Source organism: Sphaerodactylus townsendi, linkage group LG05 (assembly GCF_021028975.2).
Source record: "Sphaerodactylus townsendi isolate TG3544 linkage group LG05, MPM_Stown_v2.3, whole genome shotgun sequence".
NCBI lineage: Eukaryota > Metazoa > Chordata > Lepidosauria > Squamata > Sphaerodactylidae > Sphaerodactylus > Sphaerodactylus townsendi.
In genome coordinates this window covers 56,865,197-56,883,873 of record NC_059429.1, presented here as the reverse complement: position 1 = coordinate 56,883,873, position 18,677 = coordinate 56,865,197, and the positions used below count along the sequence as shown (strand labels likewise).

General features: G+C 40.0%; 1 protein-coding gene across 1 annotated transcript in view; it reads right to left on the bottom strand.

The window, feature by feature from the left end:
* Positions 1-1,148: 1,148 nt before the first annotated feature.
* The window catches only part of NEGR1 (neuronal growth regulator 1), a 744,190-nt gene continuing 726,661 nt past the window's right edge, over positions 1,149-18,677 (bottom strand). The window contains exon 7 of the mRNA XM_048495758.1: positions 1,149-1,186. Coding sequence (XP_048351715.1) covers positions 1,182-1,186 — 5 coding nt within the window. The 3' untranslated portion in view covers positions 1,149-1,181. The remainder of the gene's footprint in view (positions 1,187-18,677) is intronic.

Below are 18,677 nucleotides of genomic sequence, written 5' to 3'. Positions count from 1 at the left end.
GGGCAGATGTAGTCTAAAACACATTCTTTCCAAATAAGCTAGAGATAGAACTAACAGTGACAACAAAGACAAAAGACTGCAGAATTCAGTTGCAGAGGGGTATGTTGTGCTTAGTTATTTGTCTTCAGCACTGAAATACACAAATTAAAACTCCTCTTACTGCCATTTTCACTCTTCCCTTCCCTTTCTCCTCTTCCTTACAGTCCCAAAATCTATTTCTGCTACTGGGGGTGCCTCTCCTGACCTTGATATCGACTTATTTATGGCAGATGATTATTTTGGGATCTGCCTATAGGCATTCATGCTCAATAAAATTCCCAGAATGATGGCTGGCAGGCAGCAAATGCACATGGTAGCAGATTTGAACTGGGAATACTATGGTACCTTGAACACGAGCAATTATGAAGGGATTATATAAATGGGATCTTATTGAATGGGACCTGGCTAGGTGACACTAAACAATGAGGGAATACTATATTATTTGTAAAATGAAAACTTGATTTGATATACTGAGAGAGATGAGGGTAGGAAAGCAACTTCTTTCCCAATGCCCAAATTCAAAGCCTAGGTACATCATCAGAAACAATCATGCAAATTCTTTACTGCTAGGGGAAACAGATACTTTCCAGGATATCTCTTGTGGACAGACAATGTCTTTGGTTCTTCTTTCTGCCTTCCAACTGTCAGTCTTCCCATCATGTATTATTCTATTCTTGTCCCACATTAGATCTCTCGGGTTTGTTTCAGATGTAAGATGAGAGATCATAACTTAGCATGAGGAGAATAAAGCACAAACAGTGGCTGTTCATGCACAGAAGATGCCATAACAAGTAGAACATGCACTTTTCCATATCTACCATCTGTTTAACATTCATATTACAAGAATTCTATTACATCTGGGTTTGAATGACAAGCTAGTTCAGCTTAAACAGAATCCCTATCTTCTCTCTTGTGTACATCCAGATGAGGCCATGAAAATACTCTCACCCACCCCCTCCCACCACAATGGCAGCAATAGCAAACAGCTTTGGAATAAACAGGAACAGCAGCTCACAAACCTCATTTCCACATGGCATGTTCTTGCTACCCCCTCTCCATCTTGCCTCACCTGAGCATTGTGCAGCCTCCTCAGATTGCAGTATTTCCCTTTTATATTCTTTTCTCCCAGTTGCATTAAAGTGCTACACTACAATACAAATTGAGAAAGAGATGAAAATGTCATTGAAAATACTAGAAAAGGAAAGTACAGACATTAGCCTAACCCCTCCACATGATGGCATCCTGTAGTTTCCCTTTTACATTGGAGGGAATCTATATTTTCTTCAGAGCAAAGAGTAAAATCATGGAAATCAGATAAACCATGACCAGACTGGGCACAACACTGCCTGGACATTCCCCATTCCTGTGGTAGTTTCTTGCTGTCAATGTGAAGAAAAATTATGTAATGGAGGCAGCCCATATTAGTCACCAAAATTGCCTTAATTGTACTTTAATGGGAAATTAAAAGATTCCTGAACATGGAGCGGGGGATACTTTTGAGTGTTCAGAGTTGGACAACAAATACTTTGGGCATCTACATCCTTTCACTGCTACTTGGGAATTGTGTCAGAGGGCTGACCCTTTAAGAGGCACACAGAATACCTTTGGGGCTTGCTCCTGGGGACTTGTGAGCAGTGCTTCAAGCTGGGTTTCTAAAAGGGGAGTTGAGCATGGGAGCTCAGTAAGGAAGGCTGAGGGGGAGCAATAGGGAACCCCTCTAGTCCAAGTTTCCTGAGAAAAGGATGCACAAGCTTCACATCAGCAAGGCAGGTGATCTGTTGCTGTATCCTTTCTGCTATGGGAATTCAAAAAAGTTCAGGTAAACACCCTTTACTCTATTCAGACCAGTCTGCAAAGCACAGACTGTTCAGTGCAGTCCAGGCGGGATCCATCTTGCCAAGCAAGGCATTTCTCCTAAAGAGCAAGAGCAGCAATAAGTGCAGCAGACACAGTGCCAAATGATCATCATGATGGATGGCTGCAGTTAAAAATTTCCTTGCATTTCAAGAAAGACTATGTGATTGGCCAATACAACTCACCTGATTGGTTGGGAGAAATTTAAAGGGAAATTTAATGACTGGTTTGCTGCTCTAATGACCAATTTAAGTATAAAAAGAGAGATACTGAAAGGTAGTTTATTATTTCATACTTAAATAAGAGCAATAAAAGAGATACGCAAAACTAGATTATGTTATAAGAAAGAGTTTGAAAATATTAATGAAAAAAACTGATTGAAAACACGGATCCTTATGATCTCAAAATAACCAGCACATCACAACTCCAGCCATTAGCCACATGTCTGAACACAGCAATCACACATCCCATGCTTTGTAGTGTTGCAGTAGCACAAAAACCTGCTTGAAAAACATGGATCCTCTTGAATCCTCATGATTTTTCCACTTGGTCACCCCAAAATTACCAGCACCTCACAGCTCATGCCCCTAGCAACATGCCTGAACACAACGATCACGCATCCCATGCTTCGTGGTGCTGCAGTGGTGCAAAAACCTGCTTGAAAACACGGATCCTCATAGATCCTTATGATTTTTTGCACTGTCACCCCAAAATCACCACCTCTCAGAACAATGTCAACTGAGCTAGGGGTGGGGTGAGGGAGGCCAGGGGTGGCTAGGGATGGGGTGAGGCTGGCAAGGAGTAGCTAGGGGTGGTGGAAGGTGGCGAGAGGTGGCTAGAGGTGGGGAAAATGGGAAGGGGTGGCGGGGGAGGGAAGGCTGGGCCCTCAACGGCCCTCAAGGGTTCAGCTGGCCTTTTGGGGTGGGGAGAGGGAATGCATCTGATGGCCTTCAAGGGCCTGACAAGCCTTTTTGGGTGGATGGGAGGGAAGGTCGCTGCTGGGCCTCCAAGGGCCTGGGCCATGCCCCCCGCCTCACTTACCTTTTGGAGACTCAGGCAGTCTGGCTGGGCCTGGCTGAAGGTGCAGTCAGGTGGAGTAGGAGAAGAAGTGTGGTGGGCCTTCTCTGCACTCCTGGCTTCCCCTTCCCTGTCCAGTCTGGCAATCTCTACTTTTCAGCCTGCCTTCCGTCCCTCCCTTGGGGCTCTTAAAAGGGAAAGGTCCTTTCTCTTTAAGAGCCTGGGTTTTAAGGGAGGTGCTGAGGCCAGGCTGGGGGATAACAACTGATTCTGCAAGCTAGAGAAAAAATTTGCTACCGGCTCTAGCGAATCAGTGCGAACTGGCTGAATCCCACCACTGAGTCAGACCCTGCAGCAATGCAGGAATTGGGCTTAAAGCAGATGTCTGGACCCCACCAGAAAGTCCACTAGAAAGACTAATGTGGAGGGGAACTTCCCTGATTTGAACAAAAAACTATTCAAGGTGGTTTAAAGGAACTCACAGTGGCTATACGCAGTGGAAGAATCTCTTTAAATTTTAAAGGGTTTAAACCCAATAACCTGAGTAGCCAAAATAAAAATATTGACAATTGACAATACAATTGATGCTAACAGTTGACCCCAGTTTTGTATGTAAATGCAAGATATAGTATAAAATATATAAATCTCACTTAAATGCCATGATATAAAAATGCATTTAAAAATGAAAGGTACAGTAACAAAGAAAGTAAACAAAAATGCTTACAATGAGCATTTATGAAGACAACAACATGTAAATATTTATACATCCTTCATTTAAATCAATTATGTTTTCAAAGTTTAGAGAGTATATTTTGGTTATGTCTTGATCAGCTATCTGTAGGCATGGAAATCATGCATCTATACAGTTAGAAAGCCAATAGTATGTTAATGCTTTGCTTGTGTATATGGCATAACATTAATACTGTATGACTGTGCTATACAGTATGACTGTGCTATAGGGTTATAAAGAGACAATGGAGGATGGGATCTGGTTGTAACTCAGGAAGAGCTTTTCTTTTCCTTTCCATTAAACTTCTTTGTTAATAACTAATGCATTAACTTGTATTTGAAAAAAAAACCATGATATCAAGAATTCTGCATCTTTTCAAAGAAAACAATATACTGGGAAACAATTCAAAAATGTCAGCAGCATCTTCTACAAAAACTTGCTTTGAAAATAGACTTGGCTAAATAAAAGCCTTAGAAGTAACATAATCAGCCTTGCCCTATCTGGGCAAATGGGTTGAGAGAGGAACAATTTGTCAAAGATACACACTTGTAATGTTTAAAGAAACAATTTTCTAGCACACTGTTATTTCTGGCAACTCCCCTTCTATACCTATTGTTTGCTATACATTTTTGTTGCAGAGAAAAATTAGCCATGCACTGGAGTGTTTGCTTGGTTTGAATTTTTTTTATTGTGCCAAGCCATTTTAATTTATTATGTCCTTCCATAAATAAAAGTATCTTGTAGCAATTGTTCACCGTAGCAGAATATCTAATTTATTTACACTTAAAGAAAGACTGCCAAGGCATGCATCATTTAAGGCTCTAAATATTAATCAGCTAATTGTTAATGTCAGTCACCTCGTTGATTAAACAGATAAAGATGGATTTTTAAAATCAGCTTTTAATTGGGCTTTTTTCTGTGCAATTGTTTTTAAGGCCAAGAGTTTGTATTTCTTACTCCAGGCAATGGCTGGGATACAAGGAACTTATTTGAATTGGCCAAAAGGCTTGGATGCTCTGACCTGGATAGGCCAGGCTACCTGTTTTCTGTCAGATCTCAGAAACTAAGCAGGGTGGTCCCTGTCAGTATTTAGATGGGAGACCACTGAGGAATATAAGGGTTGCCATGCAGAGACGGGCAATGACAAAGCACCTCTGAAAGTCTGTTGCCTAGTAAACCCTATAGGGTCATCATAAGTCAGCTGTGTGCTGACCAGCAAAAAAAGAAAGGCTTGAGCACACCAAGAAGCAATTAGAACTTTTTCTTTGAGTTGCAGACTCCTGGGCTAGGTAGGAACCTGATTTTGAAACAAGGGCTATCATGTGGAACATGCACAGGTGACAAAAAGCTCCTGAAGGTATATGGAATGTATCACACCCTTCTTCAGATTCAGGCTAGAGAACTGGATGGATTTTCCATCAACCTTCTGCTCTTTAAAATATACTACAGAAGGTTTTTTTTATTGTTCAAGTGATCAATGCACTGGGACAAGGAACACTCATTATATACAAAAAGAGAACATTTAACCAGCATTGTGGGAGGGACTTTAATAATGTGAACTCAGATCTACTGATGGCATTACCTGATGAATCCAAGCCAATAAGCATGGATTTACTAATATTTTATTGCTATAATAATACATGGCAATCTCTAAAGGAGGATAGAGCTGCTGAGCATTTAATAGTTGGATTATGCTCTCATTTGCATTTGCTCACCCTCAGTAATACCACATGTCAGGAAATTCTTTTTTTCCAAGCAGCAAATTAGTTCTAAAATCCAGATGTTGCTCCAGGAAGATCTTGTAGTAGGTCTGCATCCCAAAGGAGTTAGTTTGAAATGGGCAGCACAAAGGTTTCAGGATCCCCAGAGCATCAATTTCTCAAAAGACACAAGAATGGCAATGGAAGGGCTGCAATGCTTTTTTCTGAAAGACGGACCCTCCAAATACATCAGTTTATTACAATGTGCAAACAAAGAAGAAGTAGAATGGAATTGGATGTAATTGCTCTGGAGGCAAGGCAAGCATGAGAATACATTTACTAGTGACAGTAGAGATTATAAATGATGAAGTGGCAACTTGCCATGGTGAACCATTTAACCATGAGGGATGCAAACTATGTATAGTATCTTTCTGTATGCTGAAGAGAATTCAGACATACACCTACATCTGATCAGAAGGAGAATTAATCTTCAAAATGGAAGAGATGTGCTATGTATTTTATAGGTTCTCATCAATAGGCACAGTGACAGTCCTTTCACTGATTCCTTCACTTCGCAGAAGACTGTTGAACAGCCATTTCCTTGGCTGTCCCCTCTCACAGGTGAAATGGTATGGGTGGATTCTGCACAGCATATATATAATGGGTTGCAGTCATTACAAACAAACCCATTTTCCTTTTCCTATTCACATGTGTGCCCTTCCCCCATTCAGGCAGTGATAGGAGCCCATGGAAACAATCCAGTTGCTTTCGCACCTTTGCACAGATACGTTTCTCTTTTTAAAAAAATCTCCTGCAATACATGTGTAGCTGCACAGACATACAGAAAGAAACCTGCACAGCCACACCGATTGTTCCACAATCTGATCAGCTGCACCTGGGTAGCTGCACATGTGCAATACACACACACACACAAAGGAAAAAAGACCTTCCTGTAATGGCTGGCCAATAATGAGCGTGTCATTATTGATCAGTCATACTATCTGCCATGGGGAGAAAACTATCTTGGGGGACTTTGTACACTGTTGGGCATTCAGAGAATCTGCCCCAAACTTGCTGGCTGACCTGCACAGAATGGTGGGCAGGCAGATTCACCCTGAAAGTGGATGGCATGAAACTTAAAGTGAGTGGGTGGAAGGGAGGGGAATAAAGTGTCTCCTGCCTGTTGTGTTCACGCAGGAGCACCTCCTACCTGAGATTGTGCAAAAGGATTACTGGTTACGAAAATTGAAGGGAATAAGGGGAATAAGGGGTTGAGGGGAATAAACTGGACCAAACTCCTTTTGGGGATGGGACTTGTGTGAAGTCCTTCCCCCAAATCTATTTGGTCTGGGCAGAATCCACTGTAGTCTGGGGAGGTCTTCCCTATCTGATGAGTGGTTTCTTGACTGGCCTTTCTAGACTATGGCATAACTAGTGATGTCATGAAACTCACAAATAACATGCTTCTATGTATTGTCGAAGGCTTTCATGGTCAGAATCACTGGAGTGTTGTGGGGTTTCTGGGCTGTATGGCCATGTTCCAGTAGCATTTTCTCCTAATGTTTCACCTGCATCTGTGGCTGGCATCTTCAGAGGATCTGATGGTAGTAAAGCAAGTGGAATGTACATACCTGTAGAATGTCCAGGGTAGGAGAAAGAACCATTTCTGTTGGTTAACAAGTGTAAAGGGTGCAATTAGCAAGTGTGATTTGCATGTGTTGAGTGGAATCCACCCATGAACAATGTTTGGCTACCAGTACTTAAAAACACTAGAATCAAGACAATGGTTAGTGAACCCCACCCAGAATGTCTCCAGGCAGGAAGCAATCAAAGGGATTAAGATGCCAGGCAACTACTATGCAGATACCCTCACTAACCAATTATGCGGCTTCATTGTCACTTACATTTGCTAAAATGGGTGGATTCTACTTAACACAGGCAAATCAAAATTCAAAATTCTATAGATGCTAAAAGCATCAGTTGAAACCCGCAGTAGACACATCGCAGACCATCATTAATCTGACTGGGACACAACTCTCTGATGACGAAATATCCATCTTATCAAAAGGAGGCAGTTTTGCTGTTACCACTACCAGAATCCCATTAGAAGGCATTAATGCTAATGTTGAATCAGCAATTTATCATCTCCCTGAGGAAAAAGCAGAGGAAGTAAGAGGGGAAACAGCAAGGATTCTGAGAAAGGCAAAACTTCCCTCTAGTAACATAACGAGGAAAAAAAGAAAAGCCATCAAAGATCTCAATTCCAATTCAGAAATCATCATTCTCCCAGCAGACAAAGGTAATGCCACAGTAATCATGAAAACAGAACAAAATTTTACTAAAAAATCAGACAACTTTTGGATCCCACAATGTAAGAAAAACTAAAACAGGACCCTACCAACAAAATCACCAGAAAAACCAACACTATGATTAAGAACTCCTCAATTAATCCTAACATACGTCAACATCTATGCAAATCTGAAGCTCTCCCTCCTAGACTAAAAATTCACAAGGACTCCACTCTGCTCAGACCCATTGTGAGTGCCATTGGATCCCCTACATAAAATTTCTGGCTGCACAATTACAAATCCATGTTGGACTTACCACACACTACATTAAGGACTCACCACTCAAAATGTCTCCAGGCAGGAAGCAATCAAAGGCATTAAAATGCCAGGCAACTACTTTGCAGATGCCCTCACTAACTGATTATGCTGCTTCATTGTCACTTACATATGTTAAAATGGGTGGATTGCACTTCACACATGCAAATCACACTTGCTAATTGCACCCTTTACACTTGTTAACCAACACAAATGGTTCTTTCTCACACCCTGGACATTCCACAGGTATATATACTCCATGTGCTTTATGATCATTGGATCCTCTGAAGATGCCAGCCATAGATGCAGGCGAAATGTCAGGAGAAAATGCTACTGGAACACAGCCATACAGCCCAGAAACCCCACAATACTCCAACATGCTTCTAATTTGAAGTTCCCCAGTTTGGAACGCTCTGGGTGGAGAAGGTGTTAGTTGACCCTTTATATTGTCAAATTATTAATCAAATTGTTAGAATTAGTCACAAATAAAAATTAAACTGTGTTTTTTGCATATGTACTGTTTTTTTGTCTTCATGGTGAGCATTTATTATCCTAACCACCTAGCTGGTAGGTGCTGGTAGCACCTAATAAGAACCAACAGAATGATAGAGCCCTATATTGTTTCAAGAAGTTGCCTGAAACCGTACTGCCCTTTGCCTACCATCTGGGATTTTCAATGCCTCCTGGGTCCACTGAGCAAGTGAGAATTTAATTGTTTATCAAATAGATGCTTTCTACTGAAATCCGTCAGGCAGGATCCCATAGGTAAAGGGTACAGTCTCTGAAAATGTCATTCCAATTGTTAGGGTTAAAAAAAAGTCCTAATCAAAAATGTGTTTGCAGTTGAAACCAAAGTTTAAGTGTTGAGAGTACCATGCTTCAGGGATTCCTTTTCTACCTTGGGGATAGATTCCAGAAAGTTGTCCTGGAAAACTATTGTTCTATTCCTTGGCAACTGTGCTAGGAATCATCTCTTAGCTTTAGTTTTTAAAATACAACATGAAACTAGTCAGTGAAGTCACCTGGTGATGGAACTCTATTTCTCCTTTTCATCAGAGTTAGACAGAATGATGAATATGCTGAACAGGTGCATGGAGATAGTAATGAGTTGGAGGAAATGTAATAAATTGAAGGTTAATCTAGACAAAGCTGAGGTACTGTTAGTATAATATTCTTTAGACCAGAATAGTGGCTTTTTATTTGTTTATTTATTAGATTTATTAATTGCCACTCCCATGTCTGGCTCGGAGCGATGTACAAACAAAATTGCATTTTGTTTTGACAAAAAGACCTATTGTTTAAAAGACGAAACGGTACCCAAAATAAAAAATAAAAATATAAATAAAAAATAAAAAATAAAATAAAACCAAAATAAAAATAGCCCATAAAATCAGGAATTAATGCAACCAACTACACTAAAAACTATAAAACCAAGCAGGAGATGTAAAACCCACCTAAGGGCTAAGGTGGCATATAGCCCCAGGAGAGACTGGTGGTCAAGGATCAGCCTCAAAGGAATGCCTGGTGGAACAGCTCCGTTTTACAGGCCCTGCAGAACACCATAAAGTTCTGAAGGGCCCTGATCTTCTCTGGGAGGCTGTTCCACCAGGAGGGGGCCAAGGCCGAAAAGGCCCTGGCCCTCATTGAGGCCAAATGGACCTCCCATGGACCGGTGGTAATTAGGAGTCCCTTTATTCTTTGTTCTTCTCCTAAGGATCAGATTTGCAACTTGGAGATGTTTTAGATCTTGCGTTTTCTTTGGATGCCAAAAGACACCTGTGATTTGAAGTACCTTTCACCAATTTTAATGATTGTATATTGCATTCCTATTGGAAGTAAATGCTTATAATTATGTATGGTGGATTCCACATGGGGCAAATATAATGGGTGTAGAGTGCAATACAAACTTTTGGGGGGTGGGGCTTCGCACAGGTCCTATCCCCAAAATGAGTTTCCCCCATTTTATTCCCCATAACCTGGGATTTTCAAAAATCACTAAACCAGTGATTCTATTGCAAAATCCCAGGTTGGAACTACTTCCACACAAACGGCCACGCAAGAGGTACTTTATTTCCCTCCCTTCCACCACACCGTCTACAGTGAGGGAGAATATACCTACCACAGCAATACATTCATTTTTGCCCTCCTGTTGCAGGGAGGTCCCTTTTTCTTTTATTTTGCATGTTGCACAGTGCAACTACACAGGTACAGGTGGTCATATTGTCAGACGATTTGCATGACTGCATTTCTGTATGCCTGCACAGCTATGCATGTATTGCAGGACATTTTTTAAAAAGAGAAGTCTCTTTGGGAAAGCATGGATTGTTTCCATGGGCTCCAATCTGGATTATTTCCATGGGTTCCAATCGCAATGGCATATTTGTGAACAGGAAAAAGAAAAAATGGATTCCCTTATAACAACTGCAACCTGTTATACATTTGCTGTGAGGAATCCACGTATGTTCTGCCAACATCAAGATTATATTATTGTAGTACACTTACAGTGCAATCCTAAAGAGAGTAAATCCAGTTTAAATTCATTCATTTCATAGACTGGAGTAACTCTGCACTGGATTATGCTGTTAGTATGGGTCTGCATTTCAAGTCTTACCAGAAATTGCAACTGGTGCAAAAGTACAACAAGATTATTGACAAGACCATTCTGCAGTGATCATGTAATTCTGATATTACAAGATCTAAAGTATATTCGAGTTTGTTTCCAGATTCATTTCAAGGTTTTGACCTATAAAGCCAAAATAGTCTATAATGCAGGATGTATAAAAATTTGTTTTCTCCTATTTATTCCTATCCATTTACAAGGCTGTTCATCAGAAGCATTTCTCTGGTGTCCCTGTTTAGGACACCATTTAAAATGCTCTAAATATATATAAGTACTGTACAATCTCTATCAGTTTTACAGAAAATGTACTAGAAGTCACACAACAATAATGGAGTGATATATACTCTATGTCATCAATTTCCAGGTAGTGGTAGTAATATAAAATTTCCATCTGGTTGATGAGAATGAAAGTCAAATGTAAAAGTAAAGTTGTTCATAAATTTGTAGATTTCTAGCCCATAATCAGAGGTCAGCAAGGCTTCTCTAAGATATTTTAGCTTTAGGGGGAAAAAAGCCAATAGAACTAAATGGAAGTATACAGCAAAATGAATGGAAAGGCAAGAAAGCTGCACTGACCTTTTTGAAAGTACCAAGAAACAAGGGATTTTTTTCATGTGAAAGTTTGGATTTGTTTGCATTTCATATAAATCCATTGACCTGGTCTCAGCAACACTGCCTTTCAAATTGTTATATTCATTTTATTCGGAGCTTATTTCTTCCACAATTGGTCTCTGAGGTTTTATTTGCTGGTTCATTTCATTCAGCCTGTAGCACACTCTGATTTCTTCACCCACCCTCTGCTGCATGTAGTTCTTCTGGGTTTTCTGGTCTACAAAAGGTCAAGTTGTAGTGGTTTGTTTTATATTTATGCTTCATACGGTCTCCTCCTTGTCATATACCAACCTAAGTAAAGCATTTCAGCAAAAAAATAATCCATGATTGTTTACAAAAAGAAAAACAGATAAAGAAGACCGAGAAACTCTTCAGCCATCTTATTTAATAAAACTGGCTTTTCTTCTAAGAGCAGATCGGCTGGCATTTAAAAATGTTAGTTGATGATGGGTATAGTCAGGTGTTGCTGAACTGTGAACAGGGTTTTTTTTTCTTTCTCTCCAAATTACTAAAGTTCTTTTCCAGTGCAATATGTATTCATTAAACATAAGAGAAAAGGAGTTCAATTTAGTTAAAGCAAAAGACAATGCTCAACTACACCAATTAAATGATGCAATTAACTGAATAATTAATCAGAGATTAATCACATTCAAAGGCTGTTCCTGGACTTGTAGCAGCAAAGGATGGTTCTTAACAATATTCTTAAATTAAGAGAGATGCTGAGTACTCAGAGAAGATAGTCCTCATTTAGTTTTGAATGCAAGGTCTTATTTATGATTGCCAGGTCACAACCCAGTGTGCATGCATGTCACTTCAGAGGTCTGCATAGATGAAAGATGATGTAACCAGAGTTTCTTTCATCCTGCTCTGCCTTCTCCATTAAGTCACCTGATAAGAAGCTTCTCTATTGCAGTTCCAATGGATGAATCCTGGTGTATGGCTACACAGATGTGCTCCATCCAGAAAATTTAGTCTAATTGCTTATCTAGCTGGGGTTATTACAAAATAGTTGCAAGAAGCTACATCCTTGCACATTTGTCTTACTGAAAGATAGGTAGTATATAGATCTCTGGTTTAGCACTAATCTCATTCTGAGTCAAGACCGACAGGACTAAATGAGTACCCTTTTCTGTGATCTTATTCTGATAATATAGCCCTCTCCCGGAAACATTACCCCAAAAGGTCAAGGCTTAGCACCAGTTGCAGATATCAACAATTTTGACCTTCACACACCATGTATGCAGGGAAACACTTTCTGATCAAACATTGGCCTCTTCGGATCACTGCCATTGTTAGGATCCCACTAAAGCCCCTTCTGCACATGTAGAATAATGCACTTTCAATCCACTTTCAATGCACTTTGCAGCTGTGCGGAATAGCAAAATCTTCTTGCAAACAATTGTGAAAGTGGATTGAAAGTGCATTATTCTGCAAGTGCAGAAGCGGCCTCACTGATTTTTTAAAAAATTTTCTTTCTCTCAACCACAGTAAACTTGCAAAATCCATTAAATTATAGCAATACTGATATAATGACTGGGGAATGGATGCTGTTTCTGTGGGGAAAAGGTTTCTTTCATTGTTCTGACGTCAGTTTGCTAGAGGTCCAACTGTTCCATTCTTCACAGCAGCAGTGGCCAAAATGGTACTGATGTTATTTCCTTATCTTCTTCCTTTAAGTACTCCCTACCATTGTGAATTGAACACACACACGCAAGGCCTTTATTTGCATTACAGGAGATGAAAGTTAATATAAAGTAGATCCAAGTACAATACAGTGACTAGAACAGTTCAGAATCAACAGAAGAGGTGTGCTATATTCCATTCAGTTACATTCCACTCATGAAATCTCATTGTGTTCTGTAAAAAATTTTTGCAACTGATTATTTTTGGGCTTTGGCTAGTCATAAGAAAGGATGTCTTGCAATCATCCAAGTACCATTCTTTATCACAAAGCAATGGATCAATACATTAAACAGAGATTCCAGAATAAAAAGGGGGAATAACAAAACATGGTAAGTGATTCTAACTTACATTGGCCACAGGGGCAAACTCTTATCCAAAAATTGAATTTTGTGATATCTCCCACATAGAAAAGCAGAGAGAAGTGCATTGAATCTGGCAAGCATATATGCTGTATGCTGGTATGTAACAGTTAGATATGAGAAATATGATGCTATGGAGTAACTATTGGACCCGACCTCCCAGCTCAACAGGGGACACCTACTTCTAGCTTGGCTCATAAGCTCCTGCATTTCTATATCTAGTAATTTCCACTTAATCACATTGAATGCTGACTCTTCAACAAGACAGTACAAGCCTACAGGGACTCTAAAGAGATCCCCATTGATCTAATCTTTCCTCAATAAGTCTTAGCCAAAGTGATGGTTGGGATTCTGTTAACATGTAGGAAATAAAGAGACAGTGAAGATAAAATATAATTGTTGCCAGCCAAGCTCTGATAGTGAAAAGCCTTTGGTTTGTTTCTAAACAATACACTAGACTGAAAGAGGATGATTGGTTCAAGGTTTCCCAGGAAGCATGATGATGGCCAAGGACAATTTTGTACCCAGGCCTCCCCATTTCTGGGCGAATACTCTAACCTCATTGCCACACTGGTTTTCTGTAAGGTTAAATTACACATGCAGGAAAAAGAGTGGACTAGTTCATTTCTCCCCGTATACAACATGACTGTGACTTTGCAATTGCAACAGTGAGGTCTTATTGATGTTATGATGTGATGATGACGCTCTAGAGCTTTATTGCATGCATTTCTTAATAAAGGGAATACACATTAAGGCAGTGTTGGTAAAACAAAACTGGGACATGAAGTCTGACTCATACTCCTGGCTATAGACATGTGCTGCTTTCAGCTTTGTCAATCAGCTGTGCTGTAAGGCTACATTTACATATATGTAGGGTGAAGAAAAATGAAAACAAACCCTTAATGGAAAGAAATCAAAGGAAATTCTGAAGTTAACAGATTTAATCAACAGAGCCCTAGAAGGCTCAAGCTACTATTTCACCCACAGAAACCTGATCCAGCAATGTGTCCCAATCCAATATCATTGACATTTGGAAGTACATCATTAACTGCATGTACATACTTGGATGCAGAAAGAACAAGACAACCTTTAAGGCAAGTTTAAGAAAACTGCCAGGTTAGTGATATTACCCAGCTTTCACAGGTTGTGAACTTATTTCTAAGGAATCTCCACCAGCGGCTAAGAGTGTAACAGCACACAACTATTTTAAGTAGCAATGGGGAAAATAACTCGGCTTGGCAATGCGAGAGGCAGGCTGGGTAGGGATCTTTTAAGACTATGTATACCAGAAACAGCTTGAAACGTATCTGTAGAGAATTCACAAAAGACCAATTGTAGTTTAAATATTTTTATATAAATTTTGGTTGCAAACAATCACACAGTAAGATGTTAAGGCACATACACACAGTTCCTAAGTATATGAACAGGGAGGAAAAGATAGGTTTGGGATGATAGAATAGGAGGGGGAGCAGGGGACTTATACATTACCTAAATTCTGCAGAGAAGTTCTGGAAGAAGGCAGGGATTCCTATGTCAGCATGGAGAGTGGGGGCCAGCAGCAGCTGGAGCCAGCAGCAGCTGAGGCCAGCCTGGAGGGCTTGAGCCAGCATTGAGAGCCAGCATTGAGAACTTGAACCAGCAGCAGGAGCTGGCTAGCTAGCCAGCTAGCGCTAGAGTAAAGAACCAGCATTAAGAACGTGGAACTTTGGGTGCTCTGTATTTTTATACCCCTGTGAGCAACGTGGGGCAGGAGCTAGTAAGTTTTCTATTCCTGTATTTTAAAGTAAGTTTCTATTCCTGGATTTTCTGGGTTTCCATGCTGGGATTGCAAGGCTGAGCTAATTAACAGCTCTATCTATTGTTCTAAGTACCCGGGACAATGGAGTCAATTGCTCTTAGATTAAATCAGAAAGCACAGAATGGCTTTATGCAGAGTAACTCTTTGGAGCCTCCACTTAGGTTATTCGAATTTGGCTGAGGCATCAGATTAGGAAGGGATTGATTGGATTTAGGGAAAGTGTATCAATAGTTTGAGGAAATGCAGGGAGAAAGCAATGGTTTGGAGAAAGGTTTTCTCAAAAGCACAGTATCAGGGAGTTTCCAAAAGCAGCTTAGCGAGGTGTGGCATTCAGGAGATGTGCAGATTCCATTATATCACTGAAGTACTCTGGTAGGGTAAGATAATCAAAGATGCATGTCCTTTTTATGAGACGTCCAGATAATTGCCTGGAGTAACTCATAGATTAACTTTCTGAAAACAGGCTGTTTTGCCTTAGGCTTGCTCTTGGCTGGGACACTCTGCTATCCACCCATACAAACATGGAAACTGGCATTTTTGCAGCACATGGTATGAGAAATAATATGAACTTCAATATTTTATAAGGCAGGGGATGAAGACCAGGGTTACAGTGACTTTATTTGCCATGCAGAGAAAACTTAAAATATGTAAAAAGACCTGGAGAAAATGCCTTGCAAGAGAATTGTGTACATCTGTCTGAAAACTTGGTCAGCTTGAATTCTTTGGGAAACATGCCAGTGTGTGGGCATCAAGAGGTTGCTTTTTCAAGCTGCATTTGTAGACAGTGGGCTTCCAAAAATGGACCTTTTACACTCTTGAAGCTTCCCAAATATTTACTATTTTCTTAGGGCAGCCAGAGTATTGTACTGTACAATACGATGAACATTAAAGATAGTCCAGAGCAAATATAGACTATGGGGAACAATTTTGGTAAACAGGACTTTCAAACTTTGTGGATAAAATATACTTGCTAGATTTATAAAACCAGAATATGCTCCATACAGATACATGATGTTCATTCTTAAATGTTGGCTGGATTATTATTTATTTAGATTTGATATCTTCTGTTGGCTAATTTGTAAGAGCACATAGGTTAATTGTGCTGCCAACCTTCAAAATATTGTGTCTTGCTACAATTTTCAACAGAAGTTTCACATAGGTTTTGCAGCTTTGTGAGTCAGCAGGATATGTACCATTTTCAGAAGAAGCTAGTGGCTGTTATTTTCTTTTCAATTAATGGTCAAAGAACCAGCTAAAGAAAAGCAGCAATAAAATGAGTGCCCTGCTGTTTTATGCACTAAACAAGATCTTGGGTTAGATTGCAACATAAGATTTCCATAAGAAATATCTTGGGACATTTTGACCCAATTTTCATAATGAATGTTGACAAGATCCTGGCTTGTTCCCTAGATCTTTTTCTATCTTGGGTGAAGAAAAATTGAAAAAAAACAAAACCTTCGTGGGAAGAAATTATACCACCACATTAACGAGAACTTGGTATCTATTTTAAATAAATCACTAACTCAGGGCACCTTCCCTTGGCCAATTAATGGAGCAGTTATCCATCTACTCCTGAAAAGCTATCCCTACAAAAATGATCTGGCCAATTATTGCCCTGTTTCTAATGTATCCTTTCTGCACAAAGTAATTGAGAGAGCTATAGTGGACCAACTCCGGGTCTTCTTGGATAAGTCATATACTCTGAATCCTTTTCTGTCTGCTTTCAGGTCAGACTATAGGAGGTTGAGATTCTTGTTGGCTTTAGTTAATGCCTCCATATGAATGTAGACAGGCTATGCCTCTTTGTTGCTCCTGTACTTATCTGCTGTGTTTGATACAGTGGACCATGCCACCTTGTTGAGGCACTTGGAATCAGAAGCAGGTATCAGAGAATGTGTTTTGGGCTGGCTCAAATCATTCTTTATAGACTGCGCTCAAAGGGTTGTCATTAGAGACCAATTATCATCAGTTGGAATCATGAGAGTCAATAGGGTGCCATCCTATCCCCCATGTTCTTCAACCTTTGGACAAATCATTGGCTCACTCCGCACATGCAGAATAACGCACTTTCAATCTGCTTTCAATGCTCTTTGAAGCTATGCGGAATGGCAAAATCCACTTGCAAACAGTTGTGAAAGTGGTTTGAAAACACATTATTTTGCGTGTGCGGAAGGGGCCATTAATAGTTTGGGGGTTAGCTGTAATCCACATGCTGACATATATCCTTATCCAAATCACCTGGTGATGTGGCAGAGGTCTTGAATGGCTTCCTGGTCTCTGTGGTTAAATGGCTAAGACTGAATAAACTGAAAATGAATCCTGGTCAGAAAGAGGTAATGCTGGTTGGGAAGGTAGAGATCTTGAGGGAAATTGTGCTTCTCACTTCTGATGTGATTCAACTGCCCCTTGCTGACTCATTTAATTGCCTGGGGTTTATATTGTATCCAACATTACTGCTGGAGAAGCAAGTTAATACAACTGCAAAAAAAATGCTTTCTTCCTACTCAGCCTAACTTGGAAGATGGCCCTCTGACTTGATATAGATGATCTGGTCACCTGGTTCCACTCCACAGTAATACTGAGACCAGAGTATTGTAATGAACTCTGCATAAATCTCTTCTTAAAGTCAATTCAATTGGTGCAGAACATTGCAACTTGGCTATTATCAGGTGCTAAATGGAGCATGCATATGACTCTCATTTTGCAGTCACTTTGTTGGCTGCCCATCAATTACTGAATTCAACCTGGTCCCTCCTTTCTGCAGGCTCACTTCTCCCAATACTCTATCATGACAGCTTCACTCATCTAAATGGGATCTACGAGTGCCAATGGGAAAAATCAACAGCTGCTTATATGCATGCATTCTCTGTTAGAATAATCAGTGAGAGGATTTTCCACAGTACAATGTTGGGAAAATGCCAGAATAAAGGCTGTATATTAAAATAATGCATGCGATAACATGCTAGTTATAGCTTGGGTCCTTTAGATGTCACATGCTGAACATTTGCATAAATTTGCTGCAAAGATTGTTTTGACATGTCACACTATCTATGAATGGTAAGAGTAGCATCTCTCATGCATTTCAGAATCTTAGATGTATGTGCTTCATGGAGTTCAAGATTCTTTTATGAGAAACTGAAGAAATTTATCTTTACATCCAATTATCTGCAGGTTGCTTTGATTTACATTTCAAATGGTGAAGGGAGTAAAATGAGCTGTACAACGTTGATGTTAGCTTCATCTTTTGATTGGCTAGAAAGGATCTTGCATGCTTTAGAGACAATTTGCCATTTTTTGTAGTGTATGCTTTCAGTTGCCCTACTAAAGCATTAAGTAAAAGATTTTATAAGCTGCATTTCCAGTGATGTGGGACTAGAGAACATCTTTTGAGGCTGCCAGAAATGGAAACATGGTACTTCCTTTTGTCAAATCTACCCAACCTAAGTCAGAATTCTACATGTTTGACTCATGGTCAAATTGTAATGATACAGAAGATTCTTAAGAAGCCAGTGAAAAAGTGAAGATTCTCAGGACCAGTGTATGCAGGGCAAGCTTAAGAACATAAGAACATAAGAACTAGCCTGCTGGATCAGACCAGAGTCCATCTAGTCCAGCATTCTGCTACTCACAGTGGCCCACCAGGTGCCTTTGGGAGCTCACAT